The sequence below is a fragment of the Camellia sinensis genome, chromosome 2 (assembly GCF_055761805.1).
Source record: "Camellia sinensis isolate YWXY chromosome 2, ASM5576180v1, whole genome shotgun sequence".
In the NCBI taxonomy this organism is placed as follows: domain Eukaryota; kingdom Viridiplantae; phylum Streptophyta; class Magnoliopsida; order Ericales; family Theaceae; genus Camellia; species Camellia sinensis.
This window is the reverse complement of record NC_138962.1, coordinates 143974072-143999329: the sequence shown is the minus strand read 5'-3', so window position 1 is coordinate 143999329 and position 25258 is coordinate 143974072. Positions and strand designations below refer to the sequence as shown.

At 41.0% G+C, this 25258-nt stretch overlaps 1 protein-coding gene across 1 annotated transcript in view; it reads left to right on the top strand.

Annotated features, from left to right (window-relative positions):
* Window positions 1-262: 262 nt before the first annotated feature.
* LOC114310615 (uncharacterized) overlaps window positions 263-25258 on the top strand; it is a 36701-nt gene continuing 11705 nt past the window's right edge. Inside the window, exons 1-2 of the mRNA XM_082913082.1 lie at window positions 263-1076; window positions 1186-1308. Of these exons, the coding sequence (XP_082769208.1) occupies window positions 605-1076; window positions 1186-1308 (595 nt within the window). The 5' untranslated portion in view covers window positions 263-604. The remainder of the gene's footprint in view (window positions 1077-1185; window positions 1309-25258) is intronic.

The following is a 25258-nucleotide window of genomic DNA, read 5'->3' as shown; positions in this document are numbered from 1 at the left end:
CGTGCTTCCCATAGCCGGCTCTTTGACGATGCCAGGCTTGAGTCGAGTAGGGGGTTTCACCTCCTCTTTCAGGCGGTATTGGCAGAAGAATATCGATGCGTTTATTGCATTTGTCCAGAGCAGACCGACCGTATGTTTGCCTCCACCGATTTATAAGAAGGATTCTTCTCTTCGGCTACCCGAGAGCCGAAAATCTGACCACATGTATGAGAGTTTCTTCACCTCATCTGCTCCAACTGACCCTTCTGCTCGAGCATCTGCTTCTAGCTTGGCAATTACTTCTCCGGAGCCAGTCCCTTTGAATAAGGCCTCTGGTCCTCGGACGACCCGCCTTAAGAAGATGGCTCACAAGAGGACTTCTGATGCCAGTCCTTCCGCTTCTCGCCTTTCCAAAAGGCTTCATGAGGTACCCGAAATTTTTGATTTGAAGCTACTTTCCTTTTTGCGACTATACCTTCTAAAATGAAAACTTTTATTTGTCCATGTTGTGTAGGATCCTGCGGTTGTTGACGTTCTCAGTACCGTGGCTCCTGGCCATGCTGCCTCCCCCAGGCCAGACTCAGACTTGGACGACACCCTCCCTTTGTCTGCAAGACTTGTGAAGATGCGCACCTCTCGTATAGCAGTTATAGATGATGACGATGATGAGGCTGAGTCCTCCGACCATTTTTGTGACCTTATTCCACGCATGCGTCGTCACTGCCCTACCGTAGCTGAGGAGGAGCGCTATCTTGGTGACGAGGTTATTGGGGCTCACCGTTCTGATGTTGAGATTACTGGAGGGACTGATGCCACAGAAATTGATGTCGTAGGCCATGCTTCTAGAAGCAATGTAGAGACGAGGTGCGCCTCTGGGAATGGTGTGGAGGTGGATGTGCTAGAAATCTCTGAGACTCGCTCTGGCACTTATGGTGATTCTCATCCTCCGGCCCTCCTTCCTTCTTCAGGGATGACTGCTACTGTTCAGGCTTTGTCAGACATTGAGATCGATCAGGTGCTCTCTATACGGCCAAGTGACCTTGCTGATGCTAGGAGTCCTTCAGTTGCTCCGGCTTTGCATATTGATTCTCCCTCTGGTAATCTTTCTTTTTGAAGTTTGTCATTTACTTCTATCTGTGAGAAATCTTTACTCAAATGGCTTTCCTGTTCCCTACCTCTAATAAGGCTTCCTTATCTTTTCTTCAGTGTTAGCTGCTACCGGGGTCCTGCCTTCACCTGCCTCAGACTTTGCTCCAATGTTAGCTGCTACCGTGGTCCCGTCTTCACCTGCCCCGGACTCTACTCCGACTCTCTTTGTAACTCCTCACGGTTCTCCTTCTCAAGGGGGAACACCTGCCTTTGAAACGACTGCCAGAGGTTCTTCATCGCCAGTGCCTTCGAATATTTTGGATTTGAATCTCAGTGATTTTCACATTGATAGTGATGCTTTTGGTCTTTCCCCTTATCGTTCGGCATTCTCAGGCTCGGGACCTCTGCCGGGAGTTACCCCTCCGGGTGGTTCATCTAACCCGATAGACATTGGGGAGATTCCTGAGACTAGCAGCTTTCCGGCCCCAATTCCTCCTTCAGCTTCTGGCAAAGTATCATTTCTCCATTATTGGGTAGCTCCTGAGTTTGCTTCAGTTCTACAGCTTGTGCATTCAAGTTACCCGGAGACCTTTGCTTCATTTGCTTGCCAGTGTCCACTCATTCAGACTGCTCTTCTCGAGTCTTTTGCCACTATCTTATATAGCTTGGACAGGCAACGGTTGTGTGACCTTAATGGGAAAGTAGTCGAGACGGCGTATCAGGGGATCTCTGACATGGAGCGTCACCAAGTGGACTTATCATGGCTTCGGAAGCGCCTGGATATAGCTTCGAACGCCAGTCATCGGCTGGAACTTATGTCTGTGCTTGCCTCTTATCGCACCTCTATAGATGAGATAAAGGCAACTCTTCGTGAACTTGAGTCGGGTTATGCTCGGACCTTGGAGACTTTAGAGGCACACTCTACTATTTGTCCTCCAGATGTAGATGTGACGAGCAGCTTCTTCGAGGGTGTCTTTAGGAAAGATTGAGTTTTTTTTTTTTTATCATTACTTTCTTGCCCCTTTCGATAAAAATGTTTTATCTAGGACAATGCAATGAAATGACAAAATTTTTGTTGTTTGGATATTTTCGCATTGTTTTCTCATTCTACTTGATAAAATATTTATTTCGAATGATACAATGGAAAGAACAATCATATGCACATGTTTATAAAAGCTGAAATATTCTCATTAGTTCTTCAACTTTCTTGACAAAAGTATAATAGATTCACTGTAAGTGATGGGATAAAACATATACCATAGAGAAAACCAGCTTCTTCATAACGTAAGGGAAATACAACTTTTAGACAAAGTAAGAAAGTGAAAATGAATTTCAACATAGATGAGTCCAACTATGGGTAGTAATGCTTGATAAACTTTGCATTGAGCGGGCCAGTTCGGAAGCCGTCTTCAACCCTTACAAGTTTGTAGTACCCGCTTGAGCTCGCCCGAACCACCTTGTAGGGCCCTTCCCATTTTGGAGAAAACTTGGGCAAAGGCTGTCCTCGCATGATTGGGTCTACAATCTTCCATACTAGATCACCTTCTTCAAACTTCCTTGGTATCACAGTCTGGTTATAGGCTCGGGCGATGGACTCATGATACCTTTCCATGACTTTTGCAGCTCTGTCATGCTTTTCCTCTAATGCTTCCAATCTAGTGGTTCGAGGCTCCAATACTATCCCCGAGGCGAGAGCCATTCGAGCAGATGGCGTTTCCAACTCTATAGGTAACACTGCCTCGGACCCATACACAAGGGAGTAAGGAGCTGCTTGAGTTGGCTTTCTCTTCGAAGTGCGATACGCCCATAGGGCTACTATCAACTGTTCGGACCAAGTCCCCCCAAACTCATCCATCATCTTGCTCAGAATCCTTATCAGTGTCTTGTTTGTGGCTTCCGCTTGCCCGTTCCCTTTTGGATAGTAGGGTGTGGATTTGGGATGCTTCACTTGGTAAGTCTCTAGGAGGCTCTTCACATATTTGTTTATGAAGGGAGTGCCGTTATCCGAGAGGATGGTGTTTGGTACTCCAAATCGGCAAATGATATTCTCCTTGATGAAGTTCGCAACTGCAGGCCCCGTAGCGTTCTTCAGAGGAATTGCTTCAACCCACTTTGTACTCAATTCTGTGGCTGCGAGAATCCACTTGTACCCCTTAGAAGATGTGGAGATGGGCCCTATCAGATCAAAAGCCCAGGTATGGAACGGCCATGGCGTTCGGATACTATGCAGGTCTACAGCTGGAGCGTGGATCAAATTTCCGTGTTTCTGACAAGTCTGGCACCTCTTCACGTGATGGGATGCATCTGACTCCATGGTCGGCCAGTAATACCCAAGGTGTATAAGTTGCTCAAACAGCCGAGCCCCTCCTTGATGTTCAATCTCGTGGGCTCTTCCGAGGACTAGATCTGACTCCTCCTTGGAGAGACATCTCAGGGGAGTGCCCTCAATACTTCTTCTATACAGCTTGTCCTGATCAAGAAAGTACCGCCTCGCTCTCCTCTTGAGGTGTGCAATGTCCCTCGGGCTCTCAGGTAGTGTTCCCTCTTTGAGATAGTCAACGTAGACTTGCCTCCAGTCAGGGGTATCAATTTCAAAGCAACTCTCATCCTCCCAGATGTATGACTGACACTTGGGGCATTCCTTCTGTAATTGATTTGAGTCCTTCTCCATCTCAGGCCAATAATAACCTTGTCTTTGGATTCTTCTATACAGACTGATATCCCCATCCCCGCAAGACTTTTCATGGATCTGTTGTAGTCGGAAGCTTGCTTCTTGTTGGCCAATACACCGGGCTAGGAATCCAGTACCTCCTCGGAAGTAAAGTTCACCTTGAATAATTGTGAATTGGGCAAGCTTGGCCATAGTCAATTTTCCAACTTTGCTTCTGAGTTGCTCGAGGACTTCTCCTCTCCAGTCCTCCGGAAGGCCTTTGTCTTCGGGTATTATTGAAGGTTCTGTTCTCTTCTTGATAACAATTGTTGCCTCTTCCTCTGGAATGTCAACTCTTGCCCCTAATGTTGCGAGGGCATCTGAAAACTTGTTGTCGGAGCGAGGCACATGCTCTATTTCGACCTTCTGAAATTTGTCAAGAAGCCTTTGGACTGTTGTTCGATATGTGGCCAAGGCAGGCTCCTTTAAGACGAACTGTCCTGAAACTTGCTTCACTATCAGCTTTGAGTCCCCCCGGATCCGAATCTTCTTGATACTGTGCTTCTCAGTTGCTATCAAGCCTAAAATAAGAGCCTCATACTCGGCTTCGTTATTCGAACAATGGAAATCCAGTTTATAAGACAAATATAACTTTTCCCCACTTTTGCTTGTAAGGACTATCCCGGTTCCTCCCTTCCCTCCGGCTGCTGCTCCGTCAAAGCTCAATGTCCAGAAGCTTTCCTCGGAAGCCATAGCTGCGTGCACCTCTCCTCTTAATTCTTCATTCACTGGTTCATGGTCACCACTTGGAAATTGGGCAAGGAGATCAGCTAAGGCTTGGCTTTTGATCGCCTTGGGGGCTACACATGTGATCTCGAATTCACCCAGTGCTAACAACCATCTTGCCACCTTCCCGGTTAGAGCAGGCCTGCTGAGGAGGTATCGGATTGGATCACTTCTAGTAACAATCTGAATCTGATGTGCTAGGAAGTAATGTCTGAGCTTTTGGGCAGTGAATACCAAAGCTAAACAATGTCTCTCTACTGGAGTATATCGGACTTCTGCTCCTCGAATCTTCCGACTGATGTAATATACCGGGCGTTCTACTCCATCTACATCTTGGACCAATAATGCCCCTATGGACTTGGGGGTTGAAGTTAGGTACAACATTAGAGGCACCCCGGGCTGCGGGGCTATCATGGTCTGAGGCGAGGTCAAGGCCGCCTTGATTCTCTCAAAGGCCTTTTGGTGCTCTTGGTTCCACTCGAACTTGGCATCTCCTTTTAACAAAGAGCCGAAAGGCGCAGAGATCTCTGCCAGTGCTGGGATAAACCTTCGAATATAAGACACCTTCCCGAGGAACTTCTTTAACTCCTTCTGAGAATGCGGGGGAGGCATTGCTCTGATAGATTTGACCTTGTCTTCATCTGCCTCGATACCATGCCTATGTACAAGAAACCCGAGGAACTTCCCGGCCGTCACCCCGAAAGCACATTTGAGAGGATTCATCCTCATTTTGAATTTCTGGCACCTCTTGAATACCTTCTCAAGGTCTCGGAGATGGTCTTCTTCTTTCTTGGATTTCACTACTAGATCATCAACATAATCTTCCATCTCATGATGGATCATGTCATGAAAGATTGCAGTCATAGCCCTTTGGTAAGTTGCACCGGCATTCTTGAGTCCGAAAGGCATGACTGTATAGAAGAAGTTTCCGAGAGGTGTTCTAAAAGCGGTCTTCTCTGCGTCCTCTTCAGCCATCTTAATCTGATTGTATCCACTGAATCCATCCATGAATGAGAACATCTGGTGTCCCGAGGTAGTATCCACGAGGGTGTCGATGTGAGGAAGAGGGAATTCATCCTTCGGGCAAGATTTGTTCAAATCTCGAAAGTCTACACATACTCTGATTTGGCCATTCTTCTTCTTTACTGGCACGATGTTTGCTAACCACGTGGGGTACTGTATTGGCCGGATGAAACCAGCCTGTTGAAGTTTTTCAATCTCCTCCTTAATCTTCTCTTCGAGATCTGGATGATATTTTCGAGCAGCTTGCTTAATTGGCTTGGAGTTTGGGAACACATCAAGATAGTGGGAGACTAGGTCAGGATCTAGTCCGGGCATTTCCTTATATGACCAAGCAAACACATCTGAGTATCGGCTTATCAACTTTAACAACTGTTCCCGCTTTTCTGGGCTAAGGCTCGAACTTACGAATACCGGTCTCGGTGCATCTTGTCCATCACTCAGATCTATTTCGATAAGTTGTTCGGGCTGAGGCTTCGGCCCATCTTGCATACATTCTGGAGCCACTTCAGGCTTTATTACTATATCATTGTCAGGAGGCTCTTCTTTTGACTCGGAGTCGGTGACTGAAGAAACCGACTCCCTGCACCTTCATAAATAATACACCATCTTGCCTCCTTCTCGAACTTTCATCACCTTCCGAGGAATAGGCGGACTTTCTGGTCTAGACATCACCCGCTTACTTGATTCTGTCATCGGCTCCTTGTCATCTTTGATATCCTCCCAACGAGGAATTTTGACCCCTCGAGGCTTAGAGGTGGTGGGAACTTCTTCGACAGCCAGTTCGGTGAAGTAGATGGCATCAGAATAATGAGCTTCATGGATCTCGAACGGCCTTTCTGTAGCCTGAATTGTCACCGTCTTCTTTCCCCATTTAGCCTTAACACACTGATGATAACTTGATGGTACAGCCCCATATCTATGCATCCAGGTCCTCCCTAGAATGATGTGATAATTTGCCTCAGAATCGATAATATGGAACTTGGTGGCCGAGCGAATCTCTCCAACGGCTAAATCAACTGTTACGCATCCGATAGTAACTCTCCTTTCTCCACCGAAGCCAGTGATGACTATCGGCTGCTTCACAATGCGTTCTTCAGAGATTCCAGCTTTTTCTAGAGTAGCGCGAGTCATAATGTTGATAGAGGCTCCACTATCTAGAAAGGCCCTTTTGAACTCAACCCCGTTAATAAAAACAGTCACATAAAGCGGGCGATTGTGAGAAAAAGGATACTTTCGATCAGCCTCGGAGAAAGTAATGGCACTAGATTGCTCTTTTGCCTTCCTCGGGATAGACCCCTCAGTCGACATGCATTCCTCATGGTGTGCCTCGGCTATATTAATGATAGACTTGGTGATTTCCGTTCTTGCCTCCCTGGAAAGTCCAAGCTGGTCAAAGAACTGCTTGAACTTTACACAGTCTTGCAGGGTTTTGGCATAGTGATCCGGATCTTTTTCCACTCTTGGAGGCTCGTAGTTAACCATCTCCTCGGTCTCCTCAAAATAAGATGCCACATAAACATGGTGTCCTCCTCTTCCATAGTATTCTTCTCCTCCTTCTGGATCAAAGGGATCTTCGCCATGAGTCATAAATGTTCTGCCCTCTGGATCGAGAGCACTTCCATAGTAAACTTGCTCACCCTCTGGCTCGAGGATGTCGTCCAGATAACAGTCATCGTCATCGAGATTAGCGATAGCCTCGATCATTGGGCCTTCATAAGCTATCATAGCAACATTCTTGCCCTTGTCTCGGTGTTGAGGATATGGTTGTTCTCGGATGTCTTGAGTCCCTCGCTTTTTGAACCTCAATTCGTCTGCCTCGACTTTATCTCTAAAGATTTTCCTGAGAGTCCAACACTTCTCTGTCGGATGTTTCAATGTACGATGGTAGACACAAAATTCAGGGCTCTCACGGTCCTTTTTTGATGGCATTTCTTCAACATAAGGCAATTTTAGCTCTCCGTCAGCCACCCATTCCTTAACTAGAGCTTTCACTTCCTCGATTCCACATGGATAAGAAACATTCCCCTTTTCACCATTATATTGCTTTCTTTTCTGGCCTCTATGACCTCCTCCTTGTGAATTTCGGGTATCCGGGGCAGAGGCAGCAGCAACGATAGGTCCACGAGATGACTTGAAACTAGTCTTGTAACTGGCTTTAAATCCGGACTCCTGAGCCTGAGGAATGCTAATGTTCCGAGCTGCTTCTATTAATGCCGAGAAGGTGGGTAGCTTGTGGTTAACTAGAAACATTTTGTACCTGCTCAATGCCCCTTCTAGACAAATTTGAACCAGATAACTCTCCTCAACTGCTTCATGACAATCCACGGCCTTGTCCTGAAACCTTTTGACGTAGTCAAGGATGTCTTCACTTTCTTGTTGCTTCTCTTTACACAATGTAAGTGTGGTCACCTTCTCCGCCACTTGAAAGAACTTGGAGTGGAATTTGTTAACCATTTCCTCCCAACTTCGGACAGAGTTTGGGGCCAAATTAACATACCAACTATATGCTCGGTCGGTGAGGGACTTAGAGAATTCTCTCAGTCGGAGGACATGGTTTGAACCATGAATACCTAGAGTCTCGATGAATCGCACAACATGTTCTCGGGCATTTCCTTGTTTGCCGTCGAACTTGATGAACTTCGGCACTGTATACCCCTCAGGGTATGGATAGCTCAGCATCTCAATGGGGTAAGGCGGCTTGACGTCTGGATCAGGCAAAGAGGGTAAGGTCCTCTTGCCCCGTTCGAGATCGAACATGGCCTGCACATCGGCGAGAGTGAGAAACTGTTGAGGGAGAGAGTTTGATGGTGGTATTCCCGGGACTTGGCTTATGTACCCGAAGACTGAGCTAGGGGCGTCTTGGCCATTCTGGTGCTGCGAATTCATCATTGGTGAGGACATTTGACGATACTGGCCATCAGCGCCTATAGACAAGCCAGTTGGTGATGGGATATTGAATTGAGGCCCATAGAGTCCACCGCACGGCGCCGCTATACCGGGTTGTGCTTGCAGATTTGTTGTCGGCACCAAAGGAGGCCCGCTTGGTGCTTGGGTAACATTCACTGGTGGCGTAACAAGATTAGGTACGGGCATAGCTCCCTTTTGCGCCATCATGCTCCTTATGTTTTCCTGGACACCAGCAGTCGTTGGAGCGCCATTCATTACACCAGAAACTCCCCTAGTCACCATTGGATCTTGGCTCGGCACGCCATGGAGCCCGGGCATGGGCAAACTGCTGCCGCCTACTGTGGTTTGAGCATGTGTTACTGTGGCCGTGTTGCCATGAGCCATAGGCTGATTGGGGCCTACTTCTCCTTGGATTTGATTTTGCGCTCCGGCCGGAATAACTCCACCACCAGTTTGATTTCCGTTTGGCGCCGGTGCAAAGTTAGAACTCATCACCAACATGGTGTGAGTGAGATTCTGAAGAGTGGTAAGAATCTCTTGCTGAGTATTTTGAAGTCCTTGAATGGCTCCAAGCAAAAGTGGTTGATCTGGAGCCATGGTTCTGTCATCACCACCATTAGAGGATCCTTGTTGGTGAACTTCATCTTCTCCCGCCATCCTTGTTGGAGTTGTGTGGATTCCAGATCTCGTTGAGACCATTAAACAATCCGCCTCCCCAGCGGAGTCGCCAAAATGTAGGAGAGGGTTCAAGAAAGGAGTTGGAAAATTCGAAGATCGAATTCTCTAGAATATGATGAGAGGCTTAGATTCTTCAATAATCTCAACTTAGGAACACAACAACAAAGGAGATGATGGAGATAAGAGATTGGGTGAAGAAGAAGGCAAAATGGCTAGAGAATAGAATAATGGCAAGGCTCTCCCATGGATCTCCCACTTTCACTCTCAAGGTTGATAATGGAGAAGGGAAATTAGTTCTTTCCCAAGAGTTGAAAAAAATCTCCAAAATTCATCCCTTGTAAAGCTATGGGTGGGTGCTATTTATAGGCACCTCATGATGTAGGATGGAGCCCATGTGCAAGGCACATGGGGGATATTCTCTCTAACCACCTTGTCCGAGGAGGTGACTTCTCCGAGGATGAGAAAACCCCGAAGAGGAGATCAATCCCTCGGCGAACCCTTCTTCTTAGCCACACCTAACCAATGATCCCCAATCATCCCAAAGGGTCAGGGGTAGTCCCAGAGGACGTCCTGCCGCAAAATATTGCCGAGTCTCATGGACCCCCCGGGGTCGTGCCACCTCGGCCCGGGTATAGGCTAGTTTAACCGAAGAGTGAATTTATCTCCACTCACCGTCCTCGGGATCGGGTCCTTTATTCGGACTCCATTACGCCTATGGTTCTGGTGCGTAGATCCCGGAAAGCTCCGAGCCCGCAAGTGTTCTGGGACTCATTAACGGAGCGACTTCTAGATTACGTCTGAATCCGTTCGAAGTCAAGTGTTTCGGATCTCTAGGTTCGTGGATCCGAACCCTTTTCGAGTCTGAGTGCCTCGGATCTCTAGGCTTACTCAATACCCTTTCGAGTCCGGGCCCGAGTATGTCTCTAAGTTCGTGGATCCGAACCCTTTCGAGGCTTAGAGCCATTCAGCCCGTTTGATGGCGATAAATCCGGGCCCACCAATCTTGGACTTGCGATAAATTCGGGCCCACTAATCTTGGGCTATTGGGCCTAAATAATTTAGTGGGCTCAAATTAGCCCCTCTTACACAATAAAATTAAGTTATTTCGTTTTGGAAAACGAGTTCAAATATGCCCACTTTGTTAAAAGAAAAATTCTATGTATCCCTACAAAATTACCAAAAATTCTACATGCCACTTTAAACCCTAAACCCTAGAATTTCTTACCAAAAAATTCAAAATTTTCTAAACCCTAGAAGTTGTGGAAGTTGAGAAATTGATTGTGTATTAAGAAATTCATTGAATTCTTGGAAAATCATAAATATTGGATATGTGTATTGAGAAATGATGAAATTGTTGAAAATTCAAGTGTTATTTCATAAGAATTGAGAGTTTTGAATTATACTCCGTATATATTGCCTTATTGGAATATTTTAATAGAGATAATTATTTTGACAATCGGTGGAGGATTATATTGATTTGTAGAGAAATTGCATGAGAATTAGAAAAATCGAAACATATGCAAAGGCATACATATCATTGACATTCCATGATTTCATGTTTTCATTTCATATTGCATCTTGAGAAATGCATTGCGATTGGTTCATTGAGAAATTTTGAAAATGTTGAGAAATGGGGTAAATATCTTAGTAAATCTGGTTAGGGGGTATAGTTGTGTTTGATAATTGAGTTGGCTTGAGACACACGGAGTAGGTTCCAATTTCCTTCTAGTTAATAGCCAATAAAGTGGGTATTTGGTAGTTCTTTGAGAGACTACTAGTAGACACGTAGTTAGGAATTTTTAGTGTTGTATTTATCACCATATATTTTGATATATTTGAAAGTTGTGGATTCGTTTATGATTTTAGAAATGTACATGGCATGAACTCTTGGAAATAAAATATATATTTTGAACATGGCACATCATTACATCTCATAATCATGATCCTGTTAAAACTCATGCACTTTGTTAAAATTCCCTCTACTGGGTTTTTTACTCATCCTTATGTGAAAAATCATTTTCAAGTGTTGACGGCATGCCTCTGTCAAGATGAAGGCTTGGAGGATTTTTGGAGCGAAAAGCTCATTTATATTTTTCTCTTGTACAGCTAAGGGCTTAAATGTATTGGAATTGGAACCCACTTTTACTGTAACAGGGCAAGGCCCTTGAAGGATTTGTAAGCCTTTAGGACACATACTTGAATGTTATTTACTTTTGTAGTTATTACATTACATGCTATAGATTCAAGTCTTAGGGATTGTAAATGCATAATCACATGTAATTATATATTTTATGAATCTCAAATTGGAACATTTAAAAGAAATACATGTTGCAACAATCTTCTATGTAAAATAAATAACTTGAAACAAATCAAACAAATAAAAATAAATTACTTACAGAATTTATTTTACTGAAATGTAAAAGTACAAAAAGATCAAGTCGAGTTTGTGACACTCTGTCCTTAAGACAGATTCACCTCGCTATGGTGCTTACGGATAAATGTTGTCTATCTCCCAGGATACAATGATTTTCATAAATTGTAGTAGCACTCCAAACAATTTGTACGGCGAACAAAAACCTGTGTTCTATACTCTTAGAAATTTTCTTAAAATAATATGTAAAATATAAATGCAAAAGAGCACAAAGGAACGAAAGAAAATAGATTTTCGGACTGTTCAAATATGCGAAAATGCCTTGGTATTTATAGGACTGAACAAGTTTGATTTTCAAATAGAACATGTGTGTTTTTAAAATAAACAGGTGCAGTTCAAATTTCAACAGATCTGCTGGAATTGTTTGATCTGCCTGAACTGTTGGAACTGTATGAATCTGTCCGAACTGTGCAGTTTCAAATATGTTAGAAATTGGACCCATGGAGGCTTATTTGGACAGAAAAATTTTGGCGCAAAAATTAAATTAATTTCATTCTGAAATTCAAATAATTTTTCTGTAAGAATTTGAAAAAATTCAAATAAATTTTGTCCGAAAAATTAATGTTAGAACTAACCCGACCCGTAACCCACACCCGCGCTAGGCACAGCTTGGCCGGCTAGTAGGACAGACGGCGGCTGCGGCAGCACGAGCGCGTGTGGTGGTTTGAGCCAAGGTTCACTTTGTCCATAGTTTCTCCCTTCTACAAACTTTAAGTGCCTCTTGGGGTCCAACCCAAGTGTTACCACCTAGAACTTATATACACACATAAGTTTTCTTAAGTTTCTAATGTGGGATAACCATTTCAAGGAAACCCACATTTTACTTCTTCAGTTTTTTTATTTCACGAACCCGAAAACAACGTCAAGTTCCCATGTAATCATAAATGGTTTTAACAAACCGTCTACACCGTGTGACTTGCCATGCGGCAAGGAACATGTCACCTCTTTGGACCTACCTCAAAAGACGTGTGGACCTGACTCAATTTTGGGCTCAAAGTTAGCCTGAAATAAGCATATAAAATCATTATTTCCAACAATACAAGTGATGGAGATTTATTTGATTATGGATATTAAACCTCGTTAATCTATTTAATAGCTTCTAAATGTGTAATCCAATTGACTAATAGAAATGGGTAATGAATATGAAATATATCTGTTAGGTCGAGTTTTAATAAATTGAGGGCATTATATAGTGGGTACCAAGATGAAGAAAATGATATGTAGCTAGCTATACATTTGAATTTTATAATAATTAGTATTTCTATAGAAAGTTTTCTTGTTAGTTTAATATTAATGATGGGAGATTATGTTCATTGAATTTGACTAAATTTTGGTGGTGTTGTTAGTTTAGAGATGATGTATAATTTATTTATGATTATTGGTTATATTCTTAAAATTTTAATATATGTTATATTATGGGATTTGGGTATATATGCCTAATAAATGATAATAAAATATGAGTGTAATAAAGTTTATGATTTGACCTAAGTAATTAATTCTTGAAAACTTTTGTAATTTGAAAATGAAACTTTTTAAGAAAGAATCTATTTTTATGAAACTTAAACATGGATGATGGAAATAAAATCCTTTGTAAAGGAATGAGAATTTCATGAAAGTTGAACTTGGTTGAGTTTAGATAAATTTTGGAATATTGATTTGGCTTTGGGCTTGTTTGTTTTGTTTGGGATTGTCATGACCCAAATCTGTCCCTATAAGTTTAGTATCGTAATCGGCCAGTAATCCTAAGATTACATGTAGCTTTCTTTTCTTTCGGATACGATAGCCCTACAGTTCAGACTCTTGTGGTTCTAAATCTAATTTCACAAGTGTAATGTAAAATGGATAACCACAAATGAGTCCAAATCCGACAAATATTTTGAAAAATCGATTTTGAATCAAAATGCCAAAAAATAGACTGTTTCGCCAGATTTCAGAGTCCCCATCTAAATATTTTTGAAAAATTTAGAAAATTTGGGAAATTTAAAAAATCCGAAACTCGTGCCAAAGGCCACTTATCCATCATCACCAAAGTGTCTTGGTTCGGGAACTTACGTATGAGAGGGGAAGGTCATGAATTGAGCACCCCACTCACCCAGTCAAAGATCGGCCTCTACTAATCATGATGTGATTCTTATTTGCATTATATGCTCTTGTTTTGATTTATTAGGCTAATTTACTATGTATTGCACACAAGTATAGACTAATTTGCAAAAGTTGAAACATTTTGATTTCATGTTTGTTTTCAAAAGTGTTTGAATATGTACCACTTGAAAAAGTGATCTCAAATGTACATTAATCACATTATCCCAATTTGAGCAATTAGCTTTCATCCACAGGCATTCAAACAAGTATATTACTTAAGATTTAGCCTCATGGAAAATATGCTTGATATAGCAACAATCACACACATGCGATATGCTAAAGCAATAAGTGCTCAGCTAGTACTCAACCAAGGCAAGTCAAAAGAAATAAAAGAGTTAGAAAAATGCATGCTCTAATATGCAAGATGACTAATGCAACACGTACAAAAATGCAATCAATAGGTTCGGTAGTCTAACATGTCATGTGAATCAGTTTGATAGTATGCGATGGCGCACATATCCAAGGAAGTAATAAATGTCAATGCCGTTAAAATGATGAACCGAGTCCTATGCATGCGAGACAAACTGATGCAAATCATGAAAAATGCTAAAAGAAACATGATGCCCTACACTATCCATCATAAGCAAGTAAATAAAAAGGAGAAAGAAATGGGGATTGTAAGACATACACAAATATTACAAGAGTGTCCTCATACAAGAGGATTCGAATAAATGTCTAATACTAATTATTACAGCGCCAAAATCAACTAGTTATCCGAACTAATCAATTAAGTACAATGCAAACTTAGCTATTCTAACTAATCAATTAATTAAAACACAAAAATTAACTACCTATTCTAACTAATTAATACAAATTAGAATTAAACTAACTAATTAGTTACAATACGGAATTAATTAACTAAGTAATTAATTATTACAAGTCCACTACTTTAGGTATAACATACTACTATTAAACATAATTTTAACGGGCCCCGAGAAACGAGGAATGACTTATGCATGAATGTGAATTTCTACCCGAAAATGCCCTCTATTTGGCTGCCAAAATGCTCTTGTTTTGCAGTCAGAAAATTGAACTGTTTTAATCTCAGCCTCTGTTCTATTTTGCCATGAAAATGGCACTGTGGATCTAAAATGAGGTAGCCGGCCGACCAGTGAAAGTGGTCGGTCGTACAGAGAGAAAATGGTCGGTCGTACAGAGAGGTGGTTGGTCGACCACTGGTTTTTGCCACTACCCTGCTGCAACAGACATGAAATAGAGCACAAACAGAGTATTTTTAGGGGATATTTGTCCACCCTGTCTCTCCTTATCATCAAACAAATCAAAGGAAGGGTAAGCTCGATTTGCAAATAATCAATCGACGCAAACACATTGCGTGATGATTTACGACTCAAGAGACAAAATTTTAATAAATGATAATTAAAGACCCACTAAAACCCATTCTCTATCATGGAATTGATCAAGGGAAGTGGTAGACCTTGAATCTTAAACCATTTTCATCACTAAAAGTATGAAATGACTCAAGACTCAATGGGTTCAATTAACGTCCGATTGAACCCAAATCATTTTTATTATCTTGTTTGTTTTTGTAATCCAATTTTATTGTCTTTTTTAATTACCTTTTAGTCCAAGAATGAGCATTAAGTCTACTAAATGGAGAGAATTGTCAAACAAAAAGTTATTTTGAGCATGAGAGAGATGTCATGCCTTGGTAATGAACCTCCGAAAAGATTAAACCATTAAACATGGAAGGGTCTCTTTCTCAAACTTAAACAACACTCGGTTTAAACAACTCTCAATGAAATAAAAAGCCAAGAAAGGAGGGAGAGTGTAGAGATGATTATGTATGACCACAAGTATAAAAAATATGAAATAGATGCTATCAACTCAAATAGGTTGGTGTCTAAAGCCTAAACTACCAAACCTATGAGAACCACTACACTACAAGCCTACTATACAAAGCACAAATGAAATAAACACTCTAAAATAGTCCTTAAAACAACAAAAAATAGTGCTAGAAATAACATAGAAAAGCTTGAATAAGTTAGCTAAAACAATGGAGAAATTGAGCTAGTAAACAAGTATAAAGAGAGGTGGCTAACCCCTCCATTTTTGGGATCTCAAAATAATATTTTCAGCCTCTAAAACCTCTGAAAACCAGTGGTAAAAAGTTGAGAAAAAGATGGGAAACACAAGGACAAAAGCTTGGGAAATAAAGTTCAAAGAAGGGTGATTAATCCATCTACCTTTAATAGCTTTAAGCCACAAGTTTCAGCCCATAAAAACAGTTGAAAAATAGTCCAAAAATAGCAAGTAATGATAAGGAAAAAGTAGTGTAAAGAAGAATAGAAGTTATACCTCTTGAAGAGGAGTAATACTTTGAGTTTCAAACCAACAAATTCTCACCCTCAAGAGCTAAAATTCAAGCTCAATAACCTCAGCAAAGAGCCCTAAAAATTTGGTTTAGAGAGTCTAGGCAAGGTGTATATAGGTTACAAGATAGACAGAGAAATATTTTTCAAGAATTTTGCTTCACAAAATTTTTCTAACCTAAAATCTAGAGGGGTGGTCAAGTATATATAGAAAAATATGTTACTATCTTAGAAATATCAATATAAAGACGGTTGGTGCAGTGCATGCACCTGTGGGGGACAGCTGGCAGTAAAATATCTATTCTGCCAGAACAACTGGTCGGCCGGCCACTACGGGGACGGCTGGCCACTAATTTCTGGCCAACCAGCCATTAGTTGGCATGCAGGCCTCTAAGTGGTCAGGCTTGGAAAAACTCTATTTTGGTCCAAAAGTGGTGCAAGGTTTTTAGGCTTCTGAGACTCAAACTGAGGCTTTCTACTAAGGAAATTGAATGTTTGCACAGCGTATAAATTCATCATTTGGTGATCAATCGAAGGTGCCCAAGTCTTAAGGGCGGTAAAAAATGGGGTGTCTACATTACTGAAGATCTCTAAAACAGATTAACCAAATTAAAGAGGCTAGCGGAAGCAATATCAAAATACTATGTCCATAAAGCTGTGCAGACGTATATGAGACAGAAAATTTAAACTTGATTTACATATATATATGTGATGTCATATTTACATCAATCTTATGTCACTCAAACACAGATAAATCAAAACGGAACTTAGCCTTATTTATAAAATATATAGAAACTTGTCTAACAAACAAAAGAGAATAAAGTTGGCGTTGATTTTACAAAACTTAAAACACTTGGGAACCTCCTCGGGAGGCACGATGGTTAGCTTGACAAAATAGTACTCCAAGCTAGCAACTTAGCCCTGGTCCAGCAACTGATCACCTACATACATAAATAATAGAGTGAGCTGGAGTCCATTGAATAACAACAAGGTAGAGGGTTTATGAATAATGTCCATCACAGATTCAGAAATCGTAATTTATATTAGAAACAGATTCAGATTCACATACTTATACAAATTTCATAAATAGTTATACATGTGTAGACACCCCATTTTTGACCGTCCTCAAGACTGGGACGTCACCGTTTGAACACTCGGTGATCATCCATGTTTGTGTTCGTCTTGAGTTCCCGGAGGTCTCGGCTTGCGCGCCTTGCCTCAGGATCTCTCGACTCGACTATTTAGTGTTTGGTTTTGCACCAAACACTTGTGCTTTGCCTCAGAGGGGCAGGGAATGCCTTGTGAGGCATCCCCACACATCACCAGCCATGGCCAGAGGCCACCGGCTGGTGTTTTGTTGCCATCGGCAATGTATATTGCCGGTCGGCATTCTTTGTTGCCGGTCGGCAGCCAATTTTGTCAAGATGGCAATTTTGAGCAGCCAACTACTGTTCATCTGCTTTTGCAGATATTTTAATTCAGCTATATGGCATTTTGTTCCCCTCCATACACGTGTACGGAGGGATGACCTTCTTATTAGCTTACCTTGTAAGCTTTACAAGATTGGCTCCTCTATAAGAGGAGCCCTCCTCTCTTGGCTTTAGGGTTAGACATTTTAGAGAGAAAGACATTGTTAGAAGCTCTGGTTCTAGGGTTAGAACTTATACATATTCTATATCTCTCCCTCCCTTGAGTGTTCTAGGTGTATTTGTTCATAGTATTGCACACAAACACCCACCATTACACCTTCCCTTGACTATTGAGGTTCTAAGGGATTGTTTTCAGAGTTTTGGAGCTAGTTTGGAGCTTAAGGAGCTGCTGGAGCTTCATTTGTGAAAGAGGTCTTCAAGGGTAACAATCTTGCCCCTTTTATTTTCCATTCTTGCATACTATTTTTGCCTATTTTAGAACTGTTTTTGAGCTTAGTGTATAATATAAAAAAGTTCTGTTTTTGGGCCCTCTAAATAGTTTGTTTAGAGTGTTTTGTGGTTTGGAGGTGTTTGACCCCTCTTAGGCCTTGAGAGGCCCCATTTTGTGCTATTTTGAGTGAGTTCTGGGACCTTGGTGTTTAGGCCTCCTCACCACTGAAATCTTGAGAGATTTCAGAGGTGAGGATGGTGCCTTGAGGTCCTAGGAAGGAGAGGGCCACCCCCTCTCCTTGTTGTCCTTGAAAAGGACCATTTTTGGCCTATTGAGGGAGCACCTAGCTAAGCTTCATGTTGACCATGCCTTAGCTGATTTTTGTGCTTATTATATCATAATATGCCTCTGTTTTTTGTTGGTTTTGGTACACCATGCATGCTTAGCATACCTACCTTGTAATGCCATGTTTAGGCCTTAACATGCCTTAGGTTGTAAACCATTGTTCAAGCATGTTTAAGGTCTAGCTTTGTGAAGCTTTTATGCTTATTTTGCCATGCTAAAGGTCTGTCCTTAGTCATTTTGGTCGGCCATGATGTGTTTGGTATAGCCCCTTTGCATTCCGGCTTGTTGGCCTTAAGTGTGCGAGTGTGTAGCATGCATTACTTGCTTTGTTTTAATGATTTGGCACCGTTTATAGCATCATTTCAGTCCCCTTAGCATGCTTGTATGCTTGCCTTGGATGCCTCTTTGATGACTTATGAGCTTGTGTGGTATGCTCCTTGAAAGTGCATTTGTGCATACTTTTGAATTCAAGCCATTTAGATGCCATCTAAGTGGTCTTTTGGGCTTTGTTTTATGTGCTAAAACTCTGTTTTTGGTCATTAAATTCATGCCATGTTTGGTCTTGCTAAGTGTAGTTCAATACTTCATTAGCTTGCCTTGAATGCTTGGGCCATTTGTTGCATGTTTAGCCTATCTTGTTTGCTTGGTTTGACACCATGTTCTTGCATGATTTTCAGAGCTTAATGCATGCCCCATGTCCATGATTATTCCCTTTTAAGTGTGCTTGAAAGATGCCCCTTGATGCTTGAGTGTTTAGGCCTTAACATGCGCGTGTGTGTTTGTGTGTTTGGTCCCATCTTCTTAAGCTTTGGCCACTGTTTTGGACCTAACTTAGAGCCGTCCAATTAGTGTAAGTCCATCCCTTGTACACCATTCAAGTGTTGTTACATTATCCCATGTTTGCATGCTTTGGTTGCACGTGTTGCATGCTTGAAATCATTTGCATTTGGCATGCATTCCCTTGGTCAAATTACTAGCATGTTGCATGATTAGATCACATCTTGCATGCTCTAAGTAGTTTGCATAGTTGTGGCATGCTTGTATGCTTGTTTGCTTAGTTTATGTACCTAGTGTGCATCACTTGCTTGTATGCTCATGTTGCATGCTAGCTCACATGATTAGGGTTGCATTGCATTGGCATGCATGCTCTACCTCTTGACCAAGTCATGATGGAGGTAGAAGCCCCTTGGTTTGATTGTGTGCATTGCATTTCATTTGACATCAAAATGTGCACACTTGGTCCCTTGGGCCATCACGCATGGAAATGCGCGATTGATGGTCCGAGAACCAAGGACCATGTCCCTTTGAGTCATACACATGAAAAGGGGCTTGGTAGGTGCATACATTGCTTGAATTGCATTGCCATGCAAAGTCCTGTCATCTGCTGCTGTCAAACAGGTTCTGCAGGCACTTTCTGCCGATCGACTGCATAGAGTGCCAACCGGCAACCCATCAATGGCCGATGGATGCATTCTTGGCCGATGACCACCAGATCACAGCCGGTGATGATTCCTTCCAGCCGGTGGCATTCCCCAGTATCCAGAGAAGCAATTTTGAGACTTTGACAGTCCTCAGAGAAGCAGAGCAGGGAAAACAGAGGCAGATTGCGCATGGCAGTGAATTCCCGAGCAAGACCGAGCATGCATTGCATTAAGCTCTCTTCCCGAGGCGGTTTACTGTTTTTCCTAGCTTAGTTAGTTTGTTAACTAATTAGGTAATTTGTAATAATTAATTAGCTAGGACAGTTAATTCATTATTCGAATTGTATTATTCTTTTGGTCCCTCCGAGCGAGGGCGAATCTGTAATAAGTGTGGGTGAGTGTGTGCATGCCTTCCAACCCCCACTTCTTTCTCCCTTTTACTTACCTACTTTGATGGTTAGTAATAGGACATGTTTAATTTAGCATACCTTATGCTACACATGCGTGCATCCATGCATTTGTCTTGCATGCACCGGGCTCGGTACATCATGCTAACTGCATTTGTACTTCAATTCCAAATTGAATACGTGCATCAATTGATCGCATTTCACATGCCATGTTTAGGTTAGCCGAGCCTACTCTAATTGCATCCTGTATGTGTTGCATTAGTCAATTGACATGAACTAGGACCATGCATGTTGGCTAACTAGTTTATTGTTTTGGCTCGGAATACTCGGTAAGCATTTATGCTTTAGCATATCGCATGCGTGTGAATGCTATCATGACAGCATGCTTACCATGTGGCTAGATGCTTATGTGATAAACTGTTTGGATGCCTGTGGGTGAAGGTTGGATTGTCTGAGTTGGAAAAACTCGTTGAAATCCGTATTTTAGCCTACTTGCGAGTAGCAAATTCCAAAGTGTTTTTCAAGACAAACGGATATGCAATGCTTATTTCCAAATTAGGCAATCTAGTCTATACTTGTGTGTTGTGCGCATAACATAGTAATTCTAGGCTAATAAATGGAATAAGAACACATAATGTCTTCAAAAACGGATATCATGGTTAGTAGAGGCCAATCTTCGGATCGGGCGAGAGGGGGTGCTCATAGCTGACCTTCCCCGATCGTACCCAAGTTCCCGAGCCGAGGCAACTTTGGTGATGACGGACACGTGGCCTCTGGCACCGAGTCAGGGTTTCCTAAATTTCCCCATTTTAAAATATTTAGGTGGCGACTCTGTATCTGACAAAGCAGTCCATGTTTGGCACTTCTTTTCAAAAATCTGTTTCTCAAAACGATTTGCCGGATTTGAACTCTTTGGTTCAGATTAAGAACCGTGACACAAACAAAATCGAGTCCGAACTGTAGCGGGGCCCCACGCGGGCGCGTCTACAACATGGTACATCCATTAGCTAACAGATCAAATTGGTCATAAAGACCCACGTGCATAGTTGGTACCGATGACCATAAAGGTCAACATCTTTGTGCACAAATAGCCACGGTATTATTACCCCCAGGCGAGAGTCACGTGAACATAGGCATCGGTATTGTTACCCCTGGGTAAGGGCCACATAAACATAGACCACGGTATTGTTACCCCCGGGCAAGGGCCATGTGTATATTGGCCACGATATTGCTTGCCCCGGGCAAGGGCACATGAACATAAGCCACGGTATTGTTTCCCTTGGGGCGAGGGCCACATGAACATAGGCATCGGTATTGTTACCCCTGGGTAAGAGCCACATAAACATAGACCACGGTATTGTTACCCTCGGGCAAGCGCCATGTGTATATTGGCCACGATATTGTTTGTCCCGGGCAAGGGCCACATAAACATAAGCCACGATATTGTTTCCCCTTGGGGCGAGGGCCACGTGAACTAAGGATGTCACAAATACATTTAAGAAAAATGGACATTCATTCATGATTCATAAAATAGTATTTCAGAAAATAGATTATATCATTTCAATCAGAAACTACTTATAATCAAACATAGCTTTACAGAATTGTTACTCATAAATAGCTCTATGAGCAAAACAGATCACTTGAACAGAACAGACTGATCAGGCGAGTGGTAACACGTGACCTACATAAATACGTGACAGATACACATTGAAAATACGTCTCAAAGGTGTTTAACTTATCATTCTTCTTGCTTAGAGTGTGTTTCTAACTCTTATTATCATTATAGTAGCTTAATCATGGCCTAGGAATGCCTTAGATGGAATAAGGATGCAGAAATGAACTTTTGGAACACTTAGCCAAATTTCTGAAAACAGGGCAGTTCGCTCGAGCATAACTTCTACCGCTCGAGCGCTCTGCAAAGCCTGCAAAAGTACTGGATGCTCGATTTTCACGCTCGACGGTCATTCGAACCAAGTACTGAGAAAAAAAAAAGATGTTCGCTCGAGCGTACATTCAGTCGCTCAAGCCACCGTGCAATTGTTTGCAAAATAATTGAGAACTTGAATTTTATGCTCGAGCTCAACTTTTGCCGCTCAAGCCAACCCCCAAACTCTGCAAAAACTTCTGAGAGCTCATATTTTACATTCGAGTGAATGAACCGTCGCTCGAGCGATCATGCTGAATTCTGGAATTTCTAGATTGCTCTACAAGTTTCAAAACACAATTCTAATGCATCAAAACACATTCTTGTGGGCCAAAACTTAAGAAAACATTTGGAAATTCATAGAACTTCATGAATTGAAAGCAATTTCACAAAATCAAGGCCCAAAAGTAATTCAGTTGTTCAAAAGCAAAGCTTGAAATTTTGAATACATGACATGCATGTAATGATATGAATTCCTTGTTTTCGAAACATGAACTATTGAGGTAATTTGGTGTAAAACTTCACAACTTCTCAAAACAAACTCAAGATGAACACATGCATGTGAGAATTCTTTGAAATCAAACTCAAATTGTGATGAAATGGACATGCATGCATGGAACGCTCTTCTATTCTACTTTCCAAGCTCAATTCTCATGTTTAAACACTTAAACCTCTTGAATTCATAAGTTATCTAACTCAATATCATAAATCTAAGGTTGAATTCTTACCTAGAAGCTTAAATTCTCTTGAGTTCTAGCAAGTCTAGCTTGATTCCTTCAATTTCTTCACAATTAGTTTGCAATTCCCTTTTTTCTTGTTTGATCTTTCTTTCTCTCCCTCTCTTCTTCTTTCTCACATTTGGAGTGTCAAAGATGATGAAATAAGGGTGTAATGAGATGTTCTAGTATCAATTTAGCCTTATATAAGCTTGGTTAGGCTAAATTAATTAATCTTTGATTAAACTAATCAATGACAATTATTTTATTCTAATTATTTGGTTCTGAATCGAATTCTAATTAAACTTACTAGAAAATTCTAAAAATTCTAAATAACACATAAATGTAGTCAATTTCATATTCAGATGCCGATAAGGCCTTCAATTCACAGATCCAAACAGAAGTGCCAACAGATATTCTTACAACAGACAAATATAAACACAAATAACACATGGCACATGCAATTAACTTAGGATTTCTTCTTAATTACTCATTAGGCATTCTTAATCATGGTTCATTAGCTAATCACAGATTGGGGTTGTTACAAGGACTAGTTTGGCCGTTTGGTTAGTTGTGTACCTTGTAGTAAAGATAGATGTCGCATTATTCCATCGGTAAGAGCCCGTGGACTTGTGCGAGGTTAGTTTTCCCATAGTCCGTTGGTCTAGTAAGCCATACATATGAGATTAGGGACTTGGATAGTTGCATAGGTTGAGGACATGACTGTATTCTAGTTGGACTCAAGGGGGTTTGACTAGGTTATTGATGAGATATTTCATTGATTTTTGATAGTATGATTTTGTCTTGAATTTTGTAATATTTGAGCAATCAATTCTTATATATGAATTTTGAGATACTTATGTGGTATGATATTATCCGTACTATCACTTTAACAAAGATAATAAGAATTACGATAATGTGATTCTTGCATGTAATTTATTCATTTCAAATGTCTTAGATGATTAATAATGAGCCGTTGTATTTGCTCAACCCTTACCATTTTAGGTACTAAACCTTCAGTGCCATAGAGTTAGGTGCTTATGACTAACAATCAATTATCTTGTGGACTTACATATGTATATCTATACTTAATTATATCTAGGCCCTTTTGAGTTTTGTTATTATTCTAGGCATTGTCATGTAAACCTAACTAGTTTGTTTCTGAATTTGTAAAATTAGTTAGATAGCATATGTAATACTATTGGAAAACCATGTTCACTTGAGTGCAAGAGTAAGCACTTGAGCGGTCTTTTAGACCATCTAATACTTTGCTGTATAGTCTGAGATTCTGGGAGCTTGCACTCGAGCGCAGGTTTTACCACTCTAGTAGTCTATCCCTCACGCGACCTGAGATATTGGGAGTTTTCAATCTTTGCTCGAGCGCAAGATTGAGCAGTCGAGTAGTCTATTCAGGATCAGTAACTTAAAATCAACTTTTTGTCCCAATCTTCTCATTTTTTCTTTCACTCTTCTCTCTCTCTCTCTCTTTGGAAAACCCTAAGCTTCCACCCTAGATTTCATCTACTTTTACCAAAAATCCACCCTAGTTCTTAAGACAAAAACGTAGAGCACGAAGAGATTGATGTTTTGTACTGATTGGATCGATTTTTTGTTGAAGTTACCTCTTGGGTCTTCAACTTTTTGCACTTATCTTCGAGGTAGGAATACTTTTAGCATTGTATATCCATGATTTGATATGAATGTATAGTATTTTCTTAGTTAAAATGATGTGTGAGTTGAAGATTGTTGATTAAATGAGATTGTAACAAAATGAAGAAGTTTTCACTCAATTTTTTTAAAGATCTTGAATAATATTGTATAAAAATGGTAAATGATTGATGATTGTTTGATTTGATGAAGAAAATAAGGAAAACCCCAATTTTCTCAAAGCCCTAGTTTGTAATCTTGATTTTAAAAATGAGCTATGAAACAACTGAGTGTTTTAGTGTGAAATTGAGATTGATATTACGTTGAAACACATAAAAACATTGAATTGGAATAAATCTTGAATTTGTTGTTGAAAATTAAGGCTTGTGAAGTTAAAACCATTTTGATTATGTTTATTAGTATTATTATCTCTTGTAGTATTGAATTAAACCATAGGGAATTGGAACTTTTGTAAGCTCGTGCATCATATTGCATTGTATGGTTTTTACTTTCATGTTGGTTTACTACCTTGGTAAGTATTGGAGTATTGAAAGAGGGTAAATAGCATAGCGATTCCGCGCGAGGAGTCAAGGTGCTCGATTGCCCTATCATGTGTTGTGGCCTGATGAATGTGGGAAATGTTTAATTGTCCTTCCGTGTAAGGCCTGTAAATGTGGAAAAAGTGTTATTTTTAGGTGCCCAACTACCCTTTCATCCTGAAATCGATAAATGTGAGACTATTTGAGATATACAATCTATATATATGTATTTTGTCTCTTACCCGGGATTCTAGCTTTTATTTATTGCCCCGTGTTTGATATTGGATTTGGATTATAAAAATGCATGAAACGTCATTCTTCTAAAGGAGAAATTGCTCATTCCTATTATAACCAAATATTACAGGTCATGATGGTATGCTCCCA